Below are 27,566 nucleotides of genomic sequence, written 5' to 3'. Positions count from 1 at the left end.
CAGTTCTCTTGCAAAACTTTTAGCAAAATCATTTTACAAATCAATATTGTCAACCTACATTTACATTTTAGTTTTTGTTCATTATATTTCTAATTTTTCTCATTAATTCTATTATTTCGTTTGTATTTAATTATTACAATATTAAATATTTTGTTTGATAACTAAATGATTTATTCGTATTGTAATAAAAAATTTTCTAAAATCATTTTATACAAACTTTTATAGAAAAACTGGTTTTTCTTTCTTTTTTTAATGGTAGAAGTCCATTTTTTCTTGTACTGAGATACATTATACATATTTAAATATTTCTAAAAGCAAAGTTATAAAAATTGCATTTGCAATACAAAAGTTAATGTTATCAATGATATTCTTACTTATAGTAAGTACTACTGTAGATAGTAAGTATTAGGTATTAAGTATTTTTTACTTGTAATTGCTTGTAATAATCTATTATACATGTATACATTAAATCTAAAACCATTTATGCAATTTTTTTTAAAGCAATATATCTTTAATAATTTTTGGAGATACTAATATGTCTAACTATATACCATTAAAATATAACATGAGAACACATCAGTCTATCATGAAGCTTATGGTATAATTTACAAGTCAAAATTAGACTTATACCACTTTAAAAAAATGGACTACACAAATGACGTAATTAATGGACGCAGAGGAACTTGGTTATCAACACAGGAGACGGGGACTTTTTAATATGATTTAATATGATCTGATTAGGTTAGGATCAATATATGATTCAAACGAGCAGATTGTATTTTCAATCGAATGCGTTTGTTCATAAAATAGTTACATTTTCGCCGCACTTATACTGATGTTCTACTGATAGTTAGATCATTTATTCATCCACTCCTTCTCACATATCTTTCTTTTGTATAATACATTTATTCTTTCTTACCACACACGCATCACACATCACACACCACAGATCACACACGCGCGCGTGTGTGTGTGCGCACTTCTCACACGTCAGAAAAAAATACAAAATTTCTGCTTGAGAGCAAGTGATTTCTACAGATACATATGTACGTAAATATCATACAGAAACAAAAAAAAAAAGAAGAAAAAAATGAGAAGAAACAAAAAAGGAAGAATAATGATGAGTATCACCCTGAACAAGGAACCATAGAATAATGTATTTTATACATTATTGTTATCGACAATTTTTCTTTTTTTCAAGAGATAAGAATCAAGTTTCTTAATATTGTTAAAAATCGAACAATGATTTAAGGTAACTGTGAACGGGATACATCATTTTTCATAAAACGAACACATACGATCTTAATATATACATACATGGTTCGTATATCACACACAATGGTTTCGTGACAACAGATTTGCACATGGGATTGAAATAAAGTGGCTCAGAAATTCACAGATTTCATACTACACAGTAAATCAAGTAAAAAAGAACTTAATTGATTTACCTAGAAATTGATTGTTTCAGGCTAAACTGTATGTAATTCGATTTTTATTCAGCATAGATAACTATGTTATGAATTATATGTGCTTGGAGTGAAAATGTTGCATAGTAAAAATAATTTTGTTATCTTATAAATACTATAAAATTAGTGAATCACTTCTACATTTCATATTAAACTAGTGTTCTTCCTCCTTAGTATATCAAGGAAAAAGCTTACAGAGATATTTAAGAAATCACAACTATGTGAAGCTGTATAATTTTTTTGTTCATTCTCTTCGTTTATTTTATAGATTCTAAGAATCTATAAATTCCTGAACCATCCTCTTTTAATAACCTATTATATTAGGGGCACGAAAATCGTGCTCGAATCGTTCAGCAGACGCACAATAAATTATAAATAGAAATAATAATAATAATAATAAAGTTAGTTTTATCATGCTTCAGGCCGTGCGCTGTAATACTAATAGTAAGAAACGGACGCGTTCCATTCTTGAACGTTCGACTCCGACATCCTCAACGCGTTTCCTTGTGGATAATCGTTATCATTTTCATTATACAACACGTTTAAACATTTTCATAATCGTGTCAAATTTCTCCCACTAATCTTATTATCAATACTGACTACATGCCAGTCTCGATAATATATAAAACACTAAATATCGGTTCCTAAAAAATGCTTTTTCATTCCTTTGCTTTTATTCAGTCATTATCTAACCAATTAACTAGTCAATCAACGTCTCAATAAAAGAAAAAATATATTTAATAAATAACGTGACTAATTTAAAAATGAAGAAATAGTAATAATAAAAACAGAGAAAAGAATTGTTCCTAAAAGGAGACCGATATTTCAATTTCTTCGAGTGCAATCAAACTTTGCACTGAACATTATCAAACGTGTAATACAATTCCTTGAGTATTCTATGTTCTTTCCCATATGACTTCCCATGAAATCAGCACGGGTGAAGAGTAGAAATCAGGAGGGACAGTTTCGTCCAAATGCAACGCAACAGCGTGACAGCCTTTTTGTGCTGGATATTCGTTGTACGATTCTATATGTTATAAGGTTGTCTGAACATATATACTCTTCTCCTGTTTGAACCTGACTGCAACCACTTGAACGAAGGAGCAACGAAACACAACAAAAGAACGTTTCCGGCCGGCGTGGTTTCCATGCTGACGATTGTGCGATTTTCACGTCGATCCACGACGTCTCTATCGATCTGGCACCAAGAATGATCGCAAAACAGAGAAGAAATAACGACCATCAAAAAAGGCTTCTCTTCGCTTGTTCTCCAAAATAATGATATTCTGCTCTGGCGACAACCAACAGAATAACTTGCTCGATGCGTCCTTTGGTCCAATTAGAATCGTGACACTTTATATTTCTTCCTGCCAGCTATTCTAATTTGCACTAGCCTCAGTATTCTCCGGAGCTGGCAATGGTATAGGTTTATCAGACACTGGAGCAGCCTGTTTTTTTGTCTTCCTTCCTTTTTTTGACCTGGGAGACTGCTTTACCTCACTACTCTCTATCTCCATTTTCTCCTCGGTTTTTTGCTGTTGTTCTTGGCCAAGCGGTTTACTATCAGTTTTCTCAGTTTTCTTTTCCTTGGAAGTGTTTTCTACTTTTTTATCCTCAGAAACATTCTCTATTTTTTTTTCTTCTAGAGGATTTACTTCCTTATTCCCCTCAGAGGGAATGTTCTCAGTGGTCTTTTCAGCAGAAATATCTGTTTCCTTTACTTCAGTAGTGTTTTCCTGTTCCTTTTTTCCGGGAGCGTTTTCTACTTCCTTCTGTTCAGTTACAATAGCTTCGTCTGGAATCTGCTGAACTTCCATAGACGTCATTTCCGGCTTCTTCGCTGGAGTCGTTTCAATAGGCTCGCTGGAAACCTGCCGAGCATCCTGTTGTTGACTCGTAGCGTGATAAGTATCAGAGTTCTCTATTTTTTCTGTAGAAGGTTCGATAGCTTCTTCAGATTTCTTCGTTGGAGATGATGGTGCAGGAGGCAGTGGGATTGCTTCCTTATTCTGAGACTGATCCTCTCCTTTATGATGCATGTTTAGTGTTCCAGTCTGTTCAGCCTCTTCGGTTACATTAGAAACTTCTTGTTTCTCCTGTTCCTCTGACAATACTTGTTGCGATGGAAGCGGCGCCTTCGACTCCAGTAAACTAATCGTTTCCTGTATAGTCTTTATTGCGTTCTTGCGCGCCTGTCGAACATTGTCTCTACCTTCTGTCTCTATATCGTCCAATTTAATCAGTTCCCTAGTAAGCATTTCATCTAGATAAATATATTCTTTATCTGTCCTTGAGTTACCACTATACTGTTTAACTTGTTCAGCCAGAGAGTCTACTTCCTTCTGTACAAGAGCTACTTTTTCTAGAGGATCCTTTGGAACGGTAGGTTTTGGTGGTTCCTGTTGCTGAGGTTGCTGTTGCTGTTGAGGTGGAGCCTGCTGTTGAGACTTCTGTTGCTTTGATTGCTCATAATGCTGCTGCTGTGGTTGTCTCTCAGTATAATATTGTTGTTGAGGCTGTCTTTCGCAATACTGTTGCTGCTGAGGCTGTCTAGGCTGCTGGAAAGTGTGTGTCTGCTGTTGTCTCCTGGGAGGATGCTCAAAGCCGCTTGGTGGCTGATAGAAAGATTCCTGGAAGTGTGGAGGCCGTTGATGGGGTCTTCCACCAAAGTGCTGACCAAATGTTCTTTGAAAGTGTGGTGGTGCATGAAACTGCGGAGGAGAAGGCTCTCTTCTGAAAGGAGAAGGTGCTCTTCTGAAGGAAGACGGGTCGTCGAAACTTCTTGGTAGCACAGGTTCGTCTCTACCTTCAACAAAAATTGGAATATGCCTAACGTTACTTTGCTGCTGAGGTTTCTGCTGTTGTTGCTGAGTTTGTGGTTGTGGCTGCGATTGTTGCTGCTGTGATTTCTGTTGCTGAGGCTGGTTATGCTGTGGCGTTATATCTATCCTAGAAACGTATCTCTGACCCTGTGGCTGCTGCTGTGGCTGTTGCTCTTGCTGTTGAGGTTGTTGTTGATTAGAAGACTGTCTATTCTCTGGAGGAGCGGACATTGAACGCTGTCCACGATTTCCTCTGTCAAGATTTTCCATGTTGTGATGGTGCTGACCTATATCCACAGTATTACGTAATCCGTATTGCGGAATTTGACTTTTCCTATGAGATTCTTCGAAATTGGAGGATTTATTTTGTTGATTTTGGTTAATGTCCGCTTCACCGTGCGAACTGGAGGCACTGATTCCGCTGGCAGCGCTACTTCCGCTTGCTTGACTTCGTGCGTCCTCGTCAGAGTAACCTTGTTGGTGATTATTACGATCTCTGTTTCCAGAGTCACGATTTCGGTTACGGAAAGAGCCGTGAAAGGGGATGTCACCCCAAGGTGGGCCTAACAGATGGTCGGCGAATTCTGGGTGGCGGGCTGCTAGATCGTCCAGATGCGCACGAATATCACTGCGTCGTCCGAAATTGTCGTCGTCAAATGGGAACCCCTGGTAACAGGTAATAAGTCGAAGTAAGGAATTCGTGTTCTTTTTTTCGGTTTTCTTTAGTAAGTCTAAAGTGCGACTTCTGAGGTCTGTATATGTGGTGTACGGAATTTTATTTTAATTTATTTAATTATGTATTGATCCATTAAAAATCAAGGGAAAAATGACGAGCAAATATTAAGTAATAAGCAAATATTTTTTTATCAAGCTAAAAGGAATTATAAATATTCGGAGTAGTTTAAGATATTAGAATAATAAATACTTGTAATTCTCAAACTTCATAAAATCTTCAGGATCTTGACGAAAGAAGAAATATTATCAAAAGTGATATAATCATGAACGAAATGTTAAAGTAATGCAACATTGGCTCTTAATGAATTCTTACTATTTCGATATTCAAAGTTCAAATTTTCTTCTTAAATATTCGTGAAATGTTTTCATTTTTCTATGGCTATTAGAATATTCTTTTTTAATTTTTTCTTTAAAATTTTAAAAGACCCCAGAAGACGTCTCTATCGACTAATATAACGATGTAAGTTAAAGTTTATTTACTTAAGTTCTGTCGCTTAAGCTGTGAAATAAGCCGTGTTTCTACATTTCTTTGCGAGTTAAAGCGAGTTCTTTCTCTGTAAGTCACAGAAAGCCTGATACCGAACACAATATAAGAAATATAACAAATAGGAGGTAGACATTCGAATAAATGGTATTAAAAGAAAAATGAAGCGTAAAGTGCAACGCTTTGATAAATCTGTATCAAACTACTAAAAAGATCTATAATAACGAAGTTACGTAATGATGTATCATTAAAATTAAAAGCCATGCACAAAGAGATTAGAATGTTGTATACATTTACAATATTTTACATACGTGAATATTAGAAAAATACTTAGAAGATTGGTTTTTTACGATATCGGAAGAGTAACCATTAACGTTACGACTTGGGGATTAGTAGTATGATAATTGACGCCATTTCGAGAAATGCGTGATTCCGCGTGGGTGTTCCACTCGTGACGACGTGTATTACGACCTTTACGTCATTGAATAACTATATACAGCGGCGACATGATGTACACGCGTATGTATATACATACGTGGCTGCTACACTGTATTTCGTAGTTTCACCTACAGAAAATAATTCGATCACAGGAAACCGTGACTTCCTTAGCAAATAGGAATGATCGTTTAAAATTCCCTTTTCTTCCTATAAGAAAGTATATACTTACGTCTAAACGCAAATATATAAGAATCATAGAAAATTATAAAAAATTATTAATATATAATATTTTCTATTATTTGTTTGACTTTATATTTCTATCTTTTTGTTTGATACTTTTTATTTCAAATATAAAATTACTGACAACTATATAACTATAGGCATTATATACAAATTTCACAACTAAAAGCTAACATTACTATTTTAGCAATTATTTGCTAGTAAAAAGTAAAATTTAATGGTAAAAAGTAATGTTTCACAAATATAGATCAATCAAAAGCAGAAGCAGATAGTGCTGTTTAATATTTTTGTTTAATAAACATATATCTAATATCGCCTTGTTTTTTTAGACGAAAAGCTTTAAAAGTGCAATGATTGGCCACCTGCAGGCGAGCAATTCATCCTACACAAACTACTTCCTTAGAGTCTGAGTGAATTTTTGTTTTGTTTAAGTGACTTTTTTAATATGGAAAAATGGTGCTCCGAAATATTAACCAATTCATTTTTTAATAAACAGCAGTCTTTTAATATGTATCATTTTATTCGGTTCTAACAATACCTAGAAAATACTACAAAAAGCATTTTTATTCTTGTGAACTTATGTGCAATTCAAGTCATAGGATCTAAGCTTACATTTCTCTTTCCCGAGTTCATATATTAATTTCCAGTATTCTTCGCATATCTTTGACTAAAATATATAGAAAGTCTTCCATTCGTATGTCGATGCCCTTTAAAGGTGCACCACTTGATTCCGCTTATGAATCATGCACACCCGTTAAATGTTAGGTCTATTTAAACTTTTCTTTCGGTTGCTTCTTTTCTTCATTATCTACTGTACTCTAATTCCTATATATTAAATATTATAAATTAAATAAAAAAGGAGAACCGAATAAAAATAACTTTTAGATATTTTCTGACCAGCAAAATCCATAAATTAACCTTTATACGCAGATTTTCTCCGTCTATTGTGTGTGATTGAGTGTAATTGTTATTAGAAACACAGAGTTCAAAAAAAGATAGACAGATCTAGCTATACGTATAAGGGCAATAAAATAGTGACAAAGGGTTGTACATAAATCTTATATATCTTTAAAAAATTCATTAAGCTCCATAAAACCGTTTGACTCTGTGAAATTTTCGAGAATTCTCACGTCGTATAGGAGATGCGCGCGCAGCGTAAACATTAGAAGTGCGAAGACACGAAATATTTAATTAAAGAACTAGACTATTGTCTAATTCATTATATTTAGAATTGCTACATCTGAATCAACTATCATCTTTTTTTCTTCGTGTTTCTTTATTTTTATCTTCAAATCATCATTGTGTGTATAGTTGCTAAATTAGGTTAGACCACAATTAATGGCTATTAATAGTCCTTTGAAAATTTATTTCGCCTTAAATGAAATTTCCTAAGAGAACCATTATACTAATCACCGTTCCAGTTACATTAAGGAAAGTTAATTTCCGAGCAATGTTTTTAACATTAGCAAGCTTAATAACATGAAGTAATATATAATAATAACAATAATACTAAACTATTTTAACAAATAATCTTGTAATTGTCTTTCATTTCAAAGATATTCGTACCTAACTCTCTATATTTCATATATATATTCTTAAATTTTTCTTTCCTTTGTTATTGTATTTTAATAGTATATTATTATTGTAGTGGGTTAGAATGTATTCGAAAAGAATTTTAATGTTTAAAAATCATCAAAGAAGGTACTAATGCAATACATGCAACAGTTCCGATCTGAAAATTATGAAACTTGTTAATTATTATGAGATGCAGTTCCAGGAACTGTGACTGAACTACTCCGCATTGAATATTCATCCATGTGCTGCATTCCGCGCGTTCCTTGCCTTTTATGCGACTTTTCATGATTTCATTGTTGTGTTTTCCTTGTGTATATGTATGTGTTCATGCACTGTAAGTGTAAATTACATGTAACTGACTAACAATAACTTAAATTATAACAAAAAATCTATTAAAACAAGTCAATATAAAATTTTTAATTAAATTAATAATCTATCCACTATATTTATTTTACAATTTACATTTTAATAGTTTTAAGATAACAAATATCATAAATAATATAATTATATTTATATTCTTACATTTATATTATATAAATATAATTATTGTCATTATTATATATGTTATAGTAATAATTATTACATAATATAATAAATAATTATAACATAAATCAAATAATTTCTGATACAGTTTTGAGGTTAACTATAATTAAGAAGAAAAATTCTTATATTGTTATAAACAATTTTAAATTATTAAGAAACAATGTATTTTCCATTGTAGTATGCTAGAATGGTAATTTTACACACATTTTGTATGAACAAAACGCATATGTAGGAACACAAGGGAATCAGAGGTAATGAAAAGTTCACGCCGCTATGGTTATCCATAAAACGGCAAACTGGGTGAATGTCAGCGCCGGCTCGATATAAACGAAGAACTGTGTCACGGTTCTTTGAATCAAGCCCACGACAGACCACGATTTATAGTTATTTCCTGATTTCCTCATGGTATTCTTCAGAATATACAGTTCATTTGCTTTTAACTAACATAGAAATATTCTTCGAGAGAAGTAATAGAGAAATAATAATCAAAAGAATAGTTATTTTCGTATGATTTATAATTAAAAAGTGAAAGTAGAAGAAAATGCAAGATAAATTATTCTATCTTCTAAATATTTTTATTTTCAGTTTGTATTAGTAAGAAAAAATAATTAAATTGGATTATGTTCTCCTTTGGAGAGAATGAGGAAATTTTGAAAGTCTGGGCAACATTCACTATTAAAATTTTACGATTTTGGAATAAACAAATTAAAAGCATTCTCGAATCTGGAAGGGCACTGAAAAAGAATGAACAAGAGTGTTAGAATTTTGGAAAAATCTAATTATAGAAGTCATGAATATTCGCAGCAAAAATGTTTAGTTTCTGAAAAGTACCAAGATGACAGCAACAGTAAAAGACAAAAGCTCAATTGAAGGAATAAGTTTCTAAGATCATTAACAATACAAAATTATTAAAACTCAAAAATACAATGACGGAATATGAAAAAGATTTACACTATTTCTTCTGGAGAAATAGAAATTATTAAAATTTGTAATGTAAAAGATCCTAGAAATCTTATACTGCGAAGATTTCTATGAAATACCGGAAATATGTCGCATAATGGATGAGTGAAAGAGGAATACCAATCTGGTTTCACTTCCGTTCTCCAATGGATGGATAACGCCTACGCGACATATGTCAAGGCATCATCATCGATAGTATTAAAAATAATGTTTATCGAAACCGGTTTCTTTTTTACGTGAAAAGGGGCAGCCGGTTAGATCACAGGTAAAAATACTCTGTTATCGTCTTTTCGAGAAGCCGTAAATGATATTGAGAAGACAATTTCCTTTCAATTAGCTCAATTAGACGTGGTATAATTAATGGTGGAAACGATATAGCGAAGCTCTCGTGCAGTTGACCAATGTGGACAAATATAAACATTACAAATGACTGATTACAACTTTGCTTTCGTTTTAATAGTTACTGTGGGTTATTTTGCAATAACCTACATATATAAGGTATTTAGAATTAGCAGAATTGTTACAATATAAAAATAGCGATAAAAACGGTAGATATGTAGAAAAATAAAATATGAAAAATAAAAAATAAAAATAAAACGCATTTCACTCTCCATATAGAAATAGGAAATTTTTAAGAAAATTCCTTCATTTCTGTTCTTTAATCTGTAGTTAGCGTTAGGTTAGGATTACTTTTAGGTCTTATTACCAAAAAAAAATTAGTGTTCGTAAATATATAAATAAACGTTATAAGAATACAAAATGGTAGATTTGTTCTTTTCAAAGATCAGAAATCAAACTATGAGTACTAAAATACTAAATACTTATACCACAATCTATGATTAAACTACAGTTACAAAAAGCACAACATGCAGCTATCCAAATAATCGTTATTTCTCCTTTTATTATACCTTTTAATATATGAACTGAACTTTTACTGCACGAGATCTTACAGATCAAGATTCCTAATCTTCCTAAGCAATATTCGCTTCGATTCTAACCTCAAAGATCCTTCCAGTATCATCGGCAGTATACTCCAAACAATAGTGTAATAAACTGAAACAATTAATTTTTGTGCTATTATTTCGATTGAGAAAATTCTTTGGAGAACAATGAACATTATCGATGATCAGAGTTGAATTTCAAGAGAAAAGACCATTTATGGCCGCAAGATATTCAGGCAAGCCTAATACGGCCGACTGGTCGGACATAAACGAGAGGAAATAAAGCGCGTAGTCAGCGAATGGACCGCGATTATGTTACGTTTTTCGTCTTTTTTTCTTCTTGCTTCTTTCCTTCTCTATCTGATTCCTTTTGGTCGCAGACAGAGCTACGGAGGAGAAACGTCTCCGTTAGTTTATTATTAGCGTCAACACGCTTATGTTTTGGAGGAATGGACCTTGTTCTAGGAGAATACGTTAGAAAGATTCAGGACCAGCTTGGGGCTTGATCAGACAAGAAGACGCCAGTCAAATCGAATATTTGTACGAGTGCCATTGCACTGATAACTTCCGGTTGGAATACCATGAAAATGATAATATAATAAAATAATCTGTGAGATGATTTTTCTGCAAGATCTTGACGATGAAAAATTTATCTGGAGACTTAAAGTAGAAGTATAGACTTCAATTTACGGTAAACTCATAGAAAATGAGTAATGGTTCTTATAGCAAACAGACAGTAAAAGAGAAATGACGAAATACATGTATATGATAAAACTATAGCAAAAGTATTACAAACTAATAGTCAAATAATTAGAAGTTATGGAAAAATAATATACTAATAAATCAGTGTAATAAAGTCATAAGAAGATTTCATGTTACATAACATTAAGATTCCAGTCAAGGTGTCAAAAAACCTATATTTTATTTTAGCAAGTAAACTATACAAAAATGTATAGGGGTACCTGGAATATATCATTATGTGTAGCTAGTCAATGGAAATGTTTATATTATATTTTGTACTTAACTGTACATGATTGAATTATACTGATTTTATGAAGTAAATAAATATTTTTTCACATCAAGTTTTCAGCCGAGTTTTGCAAATGGATATTTATACCTATATATCCCTATATATGTGAATTGTAAATCGTCATTATAAAACTATCATAGCACTTACGAAATAGTTCCAAAATTGCATTTCCTGTCAATTTAGGAAACTCCTAAATAATCCAACAAAGAAGTGTTGTAATTTTAAGAATCCCAAATTTCATTTTGACTGAAATCAGTAACGTGAGTACATAAATTGTATTATAGTAACATCAAGTTAGCGAGGAATTTGTTCATCCGTTCTGTTCGTCCGGAGAAAGTGTGAAATCCACGGGTCGACAAGTCGACGTTTTCGAGACGGTGAAACCTACGTCATTCCTCGCAAATTCTATTTCTAACTTCCACGCGATCCCGCAGAACGCAAGAGAGAAGGTCGAAACCGACGTTAAACGCAAGAATCGAGAACATCGATAGGCGTATACCTTCCTCACGTTCCCTATCAACTAGACAACACCCAAATTTCCCATGGGATAGGGTAACATCGATTATACTATCCGTTCAACAAACTCATCAATAAAAAAAAATAATACAGATAGTAAAACAATAAAACGCAAAAAAATAAATAAATAAAGGTTCATTATATTAAATAGAGACGAATCATATAATAATTCAAATATGCAAATTATATCGAAAAATCGATAATAATCTATACATGTAGAAGGAAGTAAAACAAATCAAAAGGTGCGCAATACTACTTTAGAACGATCTGGAAAAGTCTTGGCATAAACGTCACGAGTCGACTATATCAACGTTCAGATCGCATGATTCGACATACAGGCTTGGAGCAACGTCATAAGCCGATTAACACAACTTCTTTACATTATTCTTGTCTGATACTTAAGTGTACGTTCGAGTAACGAACGAGTTATAGTGTAATATCGAGACATCGAAATATCGACGAATAAAAGTAACGTATACCGTCCATTAATCTTAACTGTAACACGTTAGAAATCGTATATTCGTTCCGGTTGTAATAAATACATATGTATTATGTACTGCGGAATATACGATGGGAATGGCAAAAAAAAAGATGGCACCACTTACGGGAAACGGACGATCCAAATCAATCGGTTCTCCGAATTCGGATGCTTTGTCCACGATGACAGGCGAGTCCATTTTTTGGACCCTTTGATCCGTGCCTGATTTCGAATACGTGGTGTTCCTTTTTTCCTTCTTTTTTCTCAGGAGATGCGATTTTTTTTTTAATATGCTGGTATTTTTTGTCTCACACACTAAGAGGTTAAGTTCGTGCCTCTTTTACCGTTAAGAGCTCGCTCTGCAGGTTAAGTTTTTTTTTTATGTATATATTTGTTTATACGTTTTGAAAAGATCAGCCAAGAAGCTCACTAAACAACAGCGACGGCGTGTTAACAAAAAAGGCGAAACGAAAAAATAAACGTTTGGAAAAAACACACTTTCGTTTTCTTTCTCTTTTTGCTTAAAGATCTTGCAAAGTTACCCGAGTCAATTACGTGCGACAGTTGTCTTTAGCCTCTCTCTTCGATCTTCTCTAGGTAGCACTCTAGTTTTCTGTCTTCTCTTCCTTTTGTTTTCAGATTATGTAATTGGACCACTATCGACGTTACTCCATCTATTTTACACTTGTATCACTCACTTGCAAATAAAAGGTTCTGCATTAGAAGAAGGAAATGTTCTCTTGAGAAAATCCTCAAGATGCACGCGTTACAGAACACACTCGTTTCAGGTCAATAGCGAAACTGTCAGCGCGCTCCCGGAGCAACTTAAATATATTTGTTGTGTGGGCTGTATCAAGAGCCACGTGACTGTCACCGAGCGCAGCCGAACTCTCACGGAAGTAATCGAACGAACACCCCAGACGCTACTAGAACGTTCCTCTCTGGCTCTTTCGAGAAATCATTTGGTTTTCGCGCACTTAAACGGCACGCGACATTCGAAGCGAAGAATGACAGAGAACGTTCTTACTGTACTTTCTTCAGACATTCATAGATAAAGATGATTGAAGTTGAGATCGACCTTATCACTGATTGTCTAAAATAAAAAGTACGTTTTATCAAAAAATATGTATATTGGAAACATCATAAAATTCGTATTATTTTATGTTCATATATAACCTAGTAAGTTTTTCTTGTTTTGTGGATTTTTTAAATTTCTAATAAATAGAGTTTTTAAATTACGTAGAGTGTTAGGATATTTATGATTTCGAAAATATTTATTTTTTTCACGTTGAAATCGGTTTGAAATATTCTTTCAGCATGATTTATCGTCTGTGCCAATTGTGGGTCGGTATTGTCAAGTTTTTCCATTTTTCGTTTTACAATCAACCTACCGAGCAAGGCTGTACTCTGGACTTGTTTACCTATATCCTTTTATAGTAAGCATGAATTCCCTTCACATGTTTGTATTCCCATCCGAAAAGTTGATCAACTCGTTTTCCTTTCTCGCAACCAATAATCGCACTATATAAATAGATCATCATTAATCGAGTAGAATTTTCGATCGTGCTATTATCCTCAAAAATCGACATATTTTTTTTTAATGTAATATTAACCATGAATCACTCGATGTAAGTATAAATAGACCGTGTCTGATTCAAAGGCACTGTTTCAGCGTAAAATATATATATAGACTACATATTGTTCCCAATAAGAACTAAATTGGGCAGTTAATAAATAAAACCCATATGTATTAACGAGATATATTTTTAGAACTTATCGAGTTTTAAATACGATCGTTACAGTAATTCTGATAAGATTCTTCTGATACTATATGTAACGTTAAGATCCACTAACAATTTTAAATGGTAACTAAAGAACTCTCCATGACCGATGGAGAAATTTCGCCGAAAAATTCCAATGAAAATTCAACACTCACCTCGATCCAATAATTATTTTGTAATTAATGAGAATTCTATACATCGTGTTTGTTGCATAAGCGTTTGAGGGGATGTTTTATCACGTAATGTCAACTTATTATATGTCAACTTGGCTTTACGATTTCAGATGTATTATACCGCTGAAGTACTAAAAGTCAGCCATTGAAAATTAGTCATACGATCGCAGTATTTGGCCCCGATCCAAACCTCTTCTGCTGGACGTGAAAATACGTGTGCAGGTCGTGTGGCCAGGTATCATGTAATATAGGTGCTTTATAATCAAGATATTGCATCGTGACGCAACAACAAACCGAGACCTTGCTCGTCGTGACCTAACTTTATCATCACCTAATGATAAAATTTCATCTTATCTATATTTGCAATAATATAGTAGTATTAGTGAAATAAATGAATTCTATTTGAGTTATGTAATTATAAATTTGTTTAAATTTCAAAATTAATTAAATATATACACTTATCTCTTTTTTTAAGAATAATCGTTCTATATGGAAGAATTCAAAATAATATTTACATTAAATTGATATTATAATATTCTAATGTGTCTAATGTGCCAGTAAATAATTCAGAAGAATTCTATTTAAAGCTACATGTTTAACTGTTTTGCATCGTGTTGATCAATATGATACCAATTTGATGATTTTTTTTTTTAAATATCCAAGGATGACGATAGTATAATTAATACTATGACTTTAGCCATGAGAACTATATTTAAAGGCGACTGTAAGTGACATAATAGTACATAGAGTATGTCTATACAGCCGGTTATGCCATTGAGATGTAATTAATGGTATATAGAAACCTTTGAAATGATGCTTGATTGGATAAAGGCCAAGCAAAGTAGGAATAAGATTTCATAATCTAATGCGCGATTTTCAATTACCCTTCGGAAACTTCCATAATTCATTAAGTAACCTTATATAATTTTTTTATCTAAAAATTAATGTTTTGTAATTCATATTCATTTAAGATATTTTGTAATTGATATTTATTTAAGACCGCAATAAACAATATCTTAACATTACCTGGAAACGTTTCACGAAAATATATTTCTACTTATTTTTATGTCTACTAGCGAAAAAAAAGCGTTCGCTAGATTAAGTAAGATCCATAATAATGTTAGCCTGTAATTTATAATATTTAATGGTAACGCGTCAATGCATAAAATCATACAAAGCAAAGAAAAAGATTGACGTAATGATGCAAAAAATGTAAATTCTCGATCTTCATTTTTGAAAGAGCATTATTCTTAGAATAATTATTTATAATAATATAGTGAATTACTTTTGCTACAAATATAATTATTTTTACGAAAAATACTATTTCTTTATCAAAATAATAAAGTTATACAATCCATTTGGATATCTTTAATTTAAAAAAACAATATAAATTAAATTTCATCTTGACAAATTAAATGCGACTTAAAATATCAACAAAAAAGTATTAAAAATAGTTTATTACTCGCGCTATACGTACATTTAATAACAGCGTGAGCGAGCACGTGGTACAGCGTCGCGAAACATCAAATTATAATTCCTTTACGATCACCAAGGTGCAATTTTGTCTATGCGTTATGGAAATCGTGGAATCAGCTTCCTGTGGAATATTTTCGAAACGCAGTAGAATCGGACTGAAACTTTCAATAGTGTCGAATGTTTATATCGCGCTTGACAATAAGCAGGAAACACAGATCGAATCGTACACTTCGACGAACATGTCGATTTGCACATGCATGAGTACACAACGGTAATTCGCTCGACAGATGACTCACTTCGTGTTCCCCTACAATCTACAAGATAGAGATTATGTAATCGATTGCTTGGCAATACATTAGCGAACTGCCATCTGCGGATTCTGTAGAATTCTATACGCGAATATTGCACTTCGGTGATCTTGCACGCGTGAGACAGTGGCAAGAATAAATTGTACGTGTGGTAGTCCTCCATGGTTTTCGAACACTTTATGCTTCCATGTACAACTTATTATCAAGCACGATCTTCATCTCTGACTTTCAGATGTTTCGAATTATTCGAATCACCATTCAAGGATTCTTATAAGATTGCAGAAGTGTGATATACATAAATGCCATTGGTATTTCTACCTTTCGAAAACGTTTCGGTTTTAATCTCTTTATGCTTAAATTACGAAAATGAAGTTTTACAATAGGGGTAGAAAATAGCGGTTTGTTATATATATATATATATATATATATATATATATATATGTACAGACTGCGGATATTTATGCAGATCCAAATTTTTATGAATACAACTAAAGAAATACAACTTAAATAGAGATTTGTTTCATTCTCTATTAACAGATGTTTTACTTTGAGTACTTCATATATTTTGGTATGTCATCATGTTATTATGTATATACCTACATTGCGTGCATCTTTGTGCCTTTAAATTTTACAAAATTACATAACAATCCGCAATCTAATTATGGATATGTATCACATGATAAATATTAATACAATTTCATGAAAATGATGTATAAATTTGTTATGAATATAATAAGTACAACAATCACCGACCAATTAGGATTACAAATCTCTCATTCAATCTTCTAATTTATAATGATAATGATATTGGACGTAACGAGACGGAATTTCTTTTATGGCGAGAATAATCCACGAATAAACCTATATACACGTCTTGTGTAATATGTGAAACAAATCGTAAAACTGCTGGTTTCACTCATCACGCAGAATGATTGAAAAGATTGATGTCTAATAAGAGACTAGTTTTAAGGTTAGGAGCAGACTTTTAGCAGGGATGGACATTGAATAATCTAACGATAAGATCAATGGGAATAATTTTCATATTCTTTTAAATTTGATAATTTAATGTAACTGAACGTAATGAAACTTGGACTTTCTTTGAATACCGATAGTTCAAAGCTGCGTGTCAGAGTCATGGTAATGGAAGGGAATGAAATTTGTTTCGATTCATTAAAACGATGACACGATGTTTAAAAGAGAAGATCATCCTTATATATTCTGTACGAGTCAAGTCAGAAGAGATAAATAAAATTATATATCTAATAGCTCAATTTAAATGTTTTTTATGATGATACAAATATCATAAATCATTAGCGAAGGTGAATATCATAACAGGAGTTCGGAAAAATGTTTTATTACTTGTCGTGTTTTCACACTTCGTACAACAATGAATATTAAAATATTTTTATTTGGAATTTTTATTTATACAATATATTATTTATGTTATATCCAAAAAATACTTTCATCTATGAAATTGATACACAGTCAAAACAGAAATGGTATACATATATCTTAATTTTTGTGAAGAGTGTTGCCATCTAACGGTTCAATAACTAAGTTGCAAAATATAAATTACACCTTTCTTATGATATAAACGATTTTGTAGTTTTTGAAGAAAAAGACGTAAATTGCAATTTGTAATTTGTAAATTGTCACGTGACAAATATGTATGTATTAATGAAATATTATCCAGTCAATAATTCTATCTTTTCATCTCTTTACAAAATTCGAACTAGATCAAACGTCTCTCACGGAGACTTAAAAGTAAGTATAATCGTTAATATTCAAAATCGATCGAACAAATCGTGGATCACGTTATTCGATATGAGAACTTACTGCAGTCTCGTCTTCGATTTTGTTTCTCGATCTTGTTCACGCTTTTCGATCACTCGCACGATCATCGATAATGATGATCGATGATCTACGGTGATCGATGGCGCGGCCAGGAAACTATGAAGCTCGAGGAAGTGCTCGATCGCCATTCCTTAGCAGACTGAAGTTTCGTGACGTCATAGAGATGACTGTAGAGTGTAGAGAAGCAAAGACTGATTTCCTTACGGGCTTACGGATATCAGCATATCTCTACTACATATATTATGCTATACATGCATGCATTCTTGCACGCATTAGGCCCGCGTGTAAACACACTACATACTTACTACTAAAATTCTTACTGCGAATTTTTATGCAATTTCATATTGTTATTAACATAACTGAAGAAATGGAGCCTATATAAAAATTTATTTCATCCAATAAATCTAAGGTTTTATCATGATACATATATATATAATGTATTAAATATAAATTTGATAGCATAATCTAAAATCACTGATCTACGAATTTGATTTGAATACGATTACGATCTATTATACATTCTTGTATTAAATTATTACTATGAGAAGTGAAAATAAGAATGATCAGTGTGACACTTTCACACGGAACTGCGTCGTGTTTCACACGCAACAAAGCATGATGTGCACGTGTATCGAACGATCAAAGAGTGAAAGGAAAAGTGGAGATTCCTACTACAGGTCGAACGCATACACTCGTAATGCTCCATTGATGCAACGAGTATACTAGTCTCAACACGTCGGTCAACGCCGCCTTCTCTTATTTTTTACTCCGATCTTTGAGATCTTAAAATTGATGTAAGCCGCCATTAGATAATTTTGAATCACTATTTTACCTCGCAATCATAACAGTCTCGGTGAAATATTTCGAAATTAGAGGATCGGAAATTTTTACGAACTAGACTAGTAACAGAAACATTTTAGATATATTTCTCCTTTGTTCTATAAATCATAGTGGAGTTCTCGCGAATTTAATTATTAATTTAGTTATTATATTAAGTAGATATTGTATACTGTACAATATATTTAAATATCGTAGCATTATATTTAACGTATACAGAATAATATATATTATATGATAATATTGAATACGTAATGTTTTACTTATTAATTACTATGTATTAATGATCAGGTGTTTCTTTTTCTCAAATGCTGTATACGCCTTATATGAAATAGTAAACTATGTAAAACTTTTGGACATTGGTATGAAAGGTACTAAAGGTTTGTTAATAGATGAGGATCAATATTGTACGTTTGAAATACTTCAACCAATTGTAATTGATATAGGGCGTGGCGATAAAAGCTAAAAGCCCGCTAAAAGCATCGAAGGTCGAGGACACCATGATACCAATCTTCATGCACAAGGACTATGTAATTTTCGAAGATCTTTAAAAAAACATTAGACATACGTCTTAGGTAGCGTGTAAAGAATTTGATCGTGCAGTAATATTATAGCAGCATTGTCATACTCGATGTATACGAACAGAAATGATCTTCGAGATAAGACACACAACCTACTACAATCATGCCTTTACTTTTATCACTTCTTTCTTTGTGTTTACAATGAGAAGATATCTTCAAGAATGTACTTTGTATAATTAAGAATGTTCTATAAATTCGTTATTTGTTTAAGAATCATATTCTCGGAGATTATTTCAAAATTCAAAATATATCTTGTATTGTTCTTGAAACATATGAAATAATATAAAAATCTCTACAGCTTTTGCGTTATATTTAGTATATGATATGTATAAGAAGAATTTGTGAAATTTCATGTTGTTATAACATGTTTAGGAGGTTTGGTAGGTTTATTTATTTCCTTAGAAAGTCCACTTCATTCCATCCTATTATTAATAATTATCTACGTATTTAGAATAGGATTCAGAGTTTTTACTCTGTATAATGTCTTAATTTTAATTGTCTTGATTTTCTATAACTAGAATTTCTCTACTTATAAAAGAAAATATAGTAACTTCTTCCTTCTGACCATTTTCTAATTTAACTTGAAATTCAAAAATTGATAATTGCTATCAATAAATCTTTTCTATAACTAGAATTTCTCTACTTATAAAAAAAAATATTGTAACTTCTTCCTTCTGACCATTTTTTAATTTAATTTTAAATTCAGAAATTGATAATTGCTATCGATAAATCTTTTAAATATCAACATTATGACACCAAATACTTCTCTCATGAATAAAGGAAATTCCACGATTACAGAGGGTTAAATAATATGTCAATTCTCAAAATTCGCGGCAGGAAGACACGATATGACCCTTTCCCTTCGAACGATTCGCAGAACTGGCCATAAAGCGGATAGGAATGCCGCTTCATGAATGACGTTCACCAAGAAAAGTAGGAGGGATAATCAAGGGTCCGCGACGTGGTTCTTAGAACGGAGAAAGAGAGCACTTTTCAAGACGTCCCTTTCCACGCACGATGAATCCCAATGACTTCGTGAGTCATCGCATGAAAATTGCAGTGGGTGTAACGAGGTGTCTTATCTTGCAGTTAGCACCAAACTTTGCCTGGTTCAATCGGGGACGAGTCACCATTGATGCATTACCACGAAACATCATGCAGTATTACAGGTCATAGGAAAGCTCCACTATTACAAAATTATAGGAATAGTATCATTTAATTCTGCATTATTATGATGCAGTACTACATTCTCCACTTCTTCCATTTTCTTCTTCCTTTCTCAAAACATAAAATTAGTAATATTTAATTGTAATATTTGTATATTTGTAAATGTTGAATAATTGTAATATTTAATTGATCTTTCTTAAATCTTTAAGGAGAGAATGGTGTGTCGTATTATATTATTCTCTTGCTTTACGAATTTAAATACTTGTTTGTCTTATCTTTCTTCTAGTTATCTTTAAGAGAGTTCACGTAGCGGTTGTTTATACATGTTACTTCTATTTCAGGACTGGTAATTCTTTATTATCTATACTTTGTAGTATTTTTCTGGTATGAAGAGACATATCTAGTAGTAGATCTAAGTTCTAGCCAGAATCAATAAAATATTCCCTTGATATACTTTTACCCTCTCCAAGCATTTCTGTCTCCGTAACATTTTCCACGTCGATATCCAGGACGGAGAAGTGAATGGGAACCGCAAAAAAATGAAAGAAAATCGGCCAGTGACGGCAGCAATCTTGCCAGAGTAAATATTGATGCAGGGGTCCAGACGGATGACTACGTTCTATACCAGAAATGATCATTTCTATCGCACTTTCAAGACTTCGTCTCTAGAAAAGAACTTCATAAAAAAATTTCTATATCTTTTCTGAAGATGGATCGATATCGGTAAAATTATAAAACAGAATACTTCGTCGTTTCTTTAAAAAATATTATGAAAAAACAGTATCCTTTGTCCAAGTTAGAGGAAATGTTCTTTTAAGAATACAAACCGATATAAAGAAGAAAGTGTATATGTTAAATACATGTAAAAATACTTTTGACCAGCATTTGCTGCCTCTTTCTCGTATGAGAAAGATATTTCTGAAAATAAAAAGTGATATAAAAAAGAAGTAAAAAAAAAAAGAAAATAAAGATAAAATCTGTGGCTCAGGTTAGATGGAATTATTCTTTTAAGAATAAAAAAATATATTCTCATTGAGATACTCTTCCTTGTTTCTCAAAGTCGGTATAAAAAGGATTTTGACAACTATGAAGTAATGTTGTTTTTTTTTTCTCGTAAGAGATGCATATCATGAAGCAATGTTCTCAATTTTCAAACACCATCGGCATGTTCGAAGACCTAGGAACGTTCTCGACGACGAAGTCGTCGCCGACGCCAGAGCCTCTGAAAATAGCTGCCATTGATTCCCTCTCGCCATTCCAAACCAAGAACCGTTCGATCCAGAATAATCTGTCCATTTGATCCGTGACATTTTCCACGCACACGTTAAATTTCTTGCAAATCATCAGAAATTTTACATTTGCAGAATTTTTTAGATTTACCGCAGGATACCATCTTGATCACGCGGCTAAGACATTTATCCTTTCTTCTATCTTGTTTCTTTGTGTTGTTAGTATTAAATATACTTTTATGGTAGCAATTACGAAATTATCTTCCTTCCCTTTTGTCCTCGTTTCTTCTTTGAATTTCCCCCTTTCTGCGAAATTTTGGGTACCATATTTTTATGCACATAACTAAAGAGGTGCAAAAGCAGAAAATTGTTTCATCCATTCTTCGCAAATCTTATAACGAGTTTGGATAATTTATACGTTTCTCCTGTAGAATTTTCCTTGAAATTTCCCATAAATAAAGTTGAATATCTCGCATTAATTCCATTAACCCTGACTTATCTTCTGATTCGAAAAAAGAAAAAAGATATTTTTAACTCAATCCTCTATTTTGAAAAAATAATATACTTTCCAATATATAATTCCAAGTCTACTGAGCTATCAACTGATTGAAGAAAGTCCACGCTAACTAATATTCTTCTATCCAAAGAAGATTGCAACGAAGCAATGCATTCTGGCTTCGTATCGTTACTTTAAAAGGAACGCACCCTCCGTCAGAACGATCTTATCGATTGATCAATGAAACGTTTTATTGTTGAAAACAGAGAAGGGTCTATGGTGAGGCGAATAAGTGGTAAGTCATCTCCCCGGCGGGCGTTTGGCAACAAACACGTTATTTCTGGGTCCTTTGCCGGAATCTGTCTGCACTTCTGAAAAGCCAACGATATCAGCCCGATGTAGAGCGACTGCTCTCGATGGTAGAATTGCGAAACTTACCGCACCTATACCATATTGATCTCATTTCGTACTCGTGTACCGGTACGTCGTCACCCTCTTTCTCTCAGAAGGGACGTTTAATGCAATTGGGGTGGTTTTAATAGCCCACTAGCTTTATAGACTTCAATGAACAGAACAGAACCCTCTACAGGGACACGAGTAAGCTCGAGTAGGTCTTTTATAGATAATACACTCTGTGAATTCCTTTGTTGCACACTTGCCAAACTACTGGTTTTGTATTAACACATTAACAACATTTCATTTGTAATTCATTCCGGTCGATTTACATCGCTCAATTCTGTTAATATCGAAGTTAAACAAAGAAAATTGTAAAGATCTTAATATTCTTTCGATAGTATTTCTTCTTTCATTTTGATTCTACAGTTTGATGAGATTGGGCGAAACTGAATTTATCAATATGATAAACTACTTATTCTTAATAACATAGTTGTGAAATTCCAAAGAGTTGATTAATATTTTTCGAGTAGTATTTCTTCCTTCAGCTTGATATTTTAATTTGATGAAATTTGATAACATTGAAGTATTTGTGACAGTATGTTAAACTTATTTCTTCTGAAATTATAAAAAGTTGTTGTGTATCTTTGATTTATATAGTGGGCTTCTGCAAAGTATTTATTATTTTAATATATTTTTGGTATTTTAAAAAAACAACATGTAAGTTACATTTTTTATGTTTCCTAATAATGTGCAACTATTATAATTGGTTCTTAATGGACTGAAATTATAGTGATTCGTCTTCATACTATTCATAGTATCAAAAAATCCGAGAATCTTTATATTTCTAACCAGTTCTATATAAACCATGTCTCATCCAATTTATTGCCCCTTTCTTAAAAAATTTCTTAGATTTTTAAAAATATTTTATTCTCAAATATCTTGTACAATTCCGTTTGAGAACCCGCGAACAGATTAAAACCAGCAATTGTTTACCGTATGTATCTGGTGCGAATCTTTATTGTTTTTCGATAAAAGTATGATATAGGTGCAATTAACTTTTTCCACGATTACAAAGATATTGTCGTATCGATAAGCAAAATACCAAAATTATATTTTTTATAACAAGAATCATATATCACATTTCTTGAAAATCTTATGCTTCTATATTTTTGTATATAAAATCAGAAATTCCATGAAGACGCTTCTATTACGGGCTATTATCGTAACAAGGAAGGTATAAATATAACTAGGGAAAAGACATTGTGTTTTTTTCGAAGAAAATTATCATTATATCGTTAATGTATTTCAGAATTGGATAAAGACCCTCTTATGACGACCAGAAACAGCAATTTCCGCCATTCTCATGAATCGACGGTCATTTGAACGCCCCCCTCCCCCCAGAAAACGTTTAGATTAATCGATTTTGTTTCGTTCATTATGCACCAAGATGGCGATCGAAGTTGAACGAAACGAGGACATACGAAAAAGGAGGGAAACCCATGGCCTCCGTTTGAATCATCAATCGTTTTCCTTTTACTATATGAACAATTTTAATTCCATATTCACCCTGCAACAGCACATACTACCTTTTTGGATATGATACCCGCATATTTAATCTATATAGAAAATGCTAAAGAAAAAAGTTTCTTAAGTAACTTTCAAACATTTAGCTCAGAGCTATAAGATTATATGTTAAAGCAATTTTATATTTGCAATTATTTTACTTAGACTTTTTCAATGGAATGAAAAAAATCCCGTTTTCAAAAAAAAGCTCTTCATAAATTTGTTGAATTTGAAATAAAAAGCAGATAACGGCTGATACTAAGCTACTTGTTTCTTAAGGCTCTCTTTACATAGGTAGATCGATATCGACGGTAGATAAGTCTACTTACTGTCTATATGAACCGATTAGTGCATTTTTAATCTCTATATATACATACTTTATGTATACATAGAAAGTGACACTGAGGTAAAGTAATCGTAACTTTAAAACTATCTTATCATTATATTAGGAAGTTATCATATTATTATATTTCCCTTCTATACATATCGAAATACTAGTTTATTTTCACAACAATACTCTAAAGTTCGTCGATAAAAAAAATAATACAGGTGGATATTTTATTGTGGTATTCATTGGGACAATCTCGATTATCACAAGATTACCGAAATATTTGATCGTTAAATTGTCTTGTTTACATGAGTCTAAGGTCACAGTTCGAATTGAGTAATATTACAAGGGATACTGTATCCAACGTATTGAACATTTTTCGTTATTCTTTTTAATGATAATTAAACAATTATTGTATGGAACGCATAATACGTAGTGCGTTAAGACGATCGCGGTAAAATAATTGAAAAATTTTCACGGTACCGATACGGCTGTAACGGTCACGCGACCGCCATGAACTATGACAATTGGCTCGTTGACAACGCGGAACAGGTGATTCGGCATAATGAATACCAAATTTTTGCAACGTTCACGTAACATAGAAGAATAAAATAATAAAATCCTATATATATATACGTATATAAATACGTATGTAAATATTAAAATATAAATTATATAATACCATTACCCTCATTTTAACGCTACGCTATCAAATTAGTTAAAATAACTGGTATCAGATTTTTTTGTTTTTGCAAGTATATTTCATGATGTCTATATTTACTTTTATTGTAATAGAAACACACACCTATTTGGTTTCGCCATTAACTATAAACTAATACATTTAAGTATAATACATTTAAGTACATACATATTAAGAGTTAGTAGTTCTTGTGTTAAAACTAAAATAATTGTCGTAATTAATTTGTAACAACACGATTTCGACAATACTATATTCAATGCAAAAAACATCACCCTATATGAAAAATATTGCACTTATGAACCTATCACACATTTACATTTTTTCGAATCTTTATACATCAGGGTACTTGAAAAATACCGATCACCAATAAACACGACGGTTTTTTCACTTTTTGCCTTCTGAAAATATCGGCATTGTGACAAGAATAACCGACAAGCAGAGAAAACTAAATACATGCTGGTGAAACGATGTAGAAATTGGGCCACTCTATAAATAAAAAATTTTCGTACAACACATTCAAATCATGCAAGAAGGAACACATTTTTTCGACATTCCAAAGTGACTCTAATGAGAGTATAAAGATATAATAATTTAAAAAGTTGCTCGACGAAAAGTTACCCGTTAACCTTTTGATATTCTGTTTTGAGTTTTGATGTTTTAAGTTTGTATCATTATATGTATAGATCCATATAGTATTTAGTAATATTTTTTTTAATATTAAAATTTTTAGTTGTATTTGAAATCTAGTGCTATTGGTGAGTATTTCTTGACGCATTTCAAACTTAAACTGATAGAGTATTGATATTGCAATTCTACCATGTTGTTACTTATATTATCATTATGTTGAATTAAACTATTTAAACCAAACTAATAGAGAAAATTACTATTTAAATTATTAAATAAAATGAACAAAATATCGTAATTTATAATAAATACATTTTATATGAACTTGAAAATAAATTTTTGTACCAACAGAAACAAATTAAGTACACGGGTTAACAAATAAAGTACAATTAACTCTTAAAACCGTGATGAGAAAACAACACTTAAGCTTAAACATAAAAGTATGCTTTACATAAAAAGCATTATTCCGGAAACTTAATTTTAATAATAAATATTATGTTCTACTGATTTGCACGATTTGATTTTAAACGGAAATTTACGTAAAGAAGAGACAAACTCACCCTTGAGAAAGTGGAATGTCGTTCAAAGGGATCCCGTTGCGATCTATTTGTAGGCTCGAAGAAAGACTTGCTGTCTTCGTCGAACTGTTGTTTAATCTCTTGCAGAAGTTCGTCGCCGGATTTACCACGTAGTCTGTCGCCGAATTTCGGCCGGTCGCGAAAGTAGAAAGACATAGTTGGGTCTACACGCGCACAACCGTTTCATGCACGATCAGTGAACGTTACACTTGTTGCCTTTTAGCCAACACGCTATACCAAATTTAACTTGAAATAGTTTCCTTTTTTTCACGATGGTCACGAAACGAGTCCTTCATACAATTCCCCTACGAAGCGTTGCGCGTGACTGAAAGCTCGCGCCGAATCATGGCGAGAATAATCAAAGAGCGCGCATGCTCACACCGGTCTGTGTAATCGTATCTTTTCGGCGCGAAACGTGCGCTTATTGGCCCGTTTTCAATTGTCGGCCAATCACAGCGCGCATATCGTCACCGATTTATCTCGAACTACTCCGATATTCACGATGCATGTTCTGATGCATACAAGCAGTACGCGTCTTACGATCTAAATTTAATCGTCAGCTATTTAAGTTTTGCATTTTTTTATTTATAACACCAACGCCGAAATGTCCCGTGTAATACTTTCATTTATCGCAACGTAATCGACCGTCACACTAGAAGAAATTACGTGCCGCCTTATATAACAACCGGTGAATAAACGAAAATCGAAAAATAAATGATACGATCTTTTGTTGTTAACCTTTCTCCAAAAAAGTACAATCTATTGTATTATGTTGTACTATGTAAATAAAAATTTTCAATTTATATCTCGGCAACTTGTTGCACAAATATTGCATGTCCATTTTTTGTGAAATTTGAGTTTTCATATGCAATAAATAGTTCTTGATTGCTTTTTTATGTATAAAATAACTTTTATGTATAAAAATCATATTTGTATCTACTTCATAAATTTGTAAAAAATTATATTTTCTTCATTTTTTTTTTTTTTTAGTACATACATATAGAAAGATATGTTCAAGAACCACGATTCACCTTTGTCATTTTATGTTCTTCAAAAGGATCAATGCACAATTTACAACCAATTTTATAATAGCATTGATAAAGATAAATACAATGCAAGAAGTGTTTATTCAACTATAAAGAATCATTGAATTTTTTAAATTGTTTTTCTCGAAAATACTAAAATAAAAATTAATCTCTTGAAATTGTTTTTCTCGAAGACGCTAAAAGCGAACATTTTTTGTGCAG

The 27,566-nt window shown here is 32.3% G+C and overlaps 1 protein-coding gene and 1 long non-coding RNA gene across 4 annotated transcripts; one reads left to right on the top strand and one right to left on the bottom strand.

Annotated features, from left to right (window-relative positions):
* Positions 1 to 754: 754 nt before the first annotated feature.
* On the bottom strand, positions 755 to 26,642 carry LOC117209027 (BAG domain-containing protein Samui-like). 2 transcript variants are annotated; one of them, XM_033450602.1, is made up of 2 exons: positions 26,302 to 26,642; positions 755 to 4,954 (listed from the first exon to the last, which is right to left on the bottom strand). In XM_033450602.1, the coding sequence occupies exons 1-2, from the start codon at positions 26,473 to 26,475 to the stop codon at positions 2,846 to 2,848; spliced, it is 2,283 nt and encodes a 760-aa protein (XP_033306493.1). In that variant the 5' UTR covers positions 26,476 to 26,642; the 3' UTR covers positions 755 to 2,845. The 2 variants fall into 2 exon arrangements, with proteins under 2 accessions (XP_033306493.1, XP_033306503.1); XM_033450612.1 differs by lacking the exon at positions 26,302 to 26,642 and adding an exon at positions 12,356 to 13,240.
* LOC117209046 lies at positions 13,219 to 14,597 on the top strand. 2 transcript variants are annotated; one of them, XR_004487837.1, is made up of 2 exons: positions 13,219 to 13,333; positions 13,545 to 14,597. It is a non-coding gene; the product is annotated as an uncharacterized LOC117209046 (long non-coding RNA). The 2 variants fall into 2 exon arrangements; XR_004487838.1 differs by having other exon boundaries at positions 13,274 to 13,407.
* Positions 26,643 to 27,566: the final 924 nt, after the last annotated feature.

This window comes from Bombus bifarius, unplaced genomic scaffold, assembly GCF_011952205.1.
Source record: "Bombus bifarius isolate JDL3187 unplaced genomic scaffold, Bbif_JDL3187 scf7180000007966, whole genome shotgun sequence".
Lineage (NCBI taxonomy): Eukaryota > Metazoa > Arthropoda > Insecta > Hymenoptera > Apidae > Bombus > Bombus bifarius.
Note: the sequence above shows the minus strand (reverse complement) of the source record. Positions and strands in the feature narration are given on the sequence as shown.

Bases quoted from the DNA above. Each gene is read 5' to 3' on its own strand.
- LOC117209027 (XM_033450602.1), bottom strand. From the start codon at position 26,475: ATGTCTTTCTACTTTCGCGACCGGCCGAAATTCGGCGACAGACTACGT. The intron at 4,955-26,301 runs GTGAGTTTGTCT...ACCTGTTACCAG, and splicing joins GACATTCCACTTTCTCAAGG to GGGTTCCCATTTGACGACGA.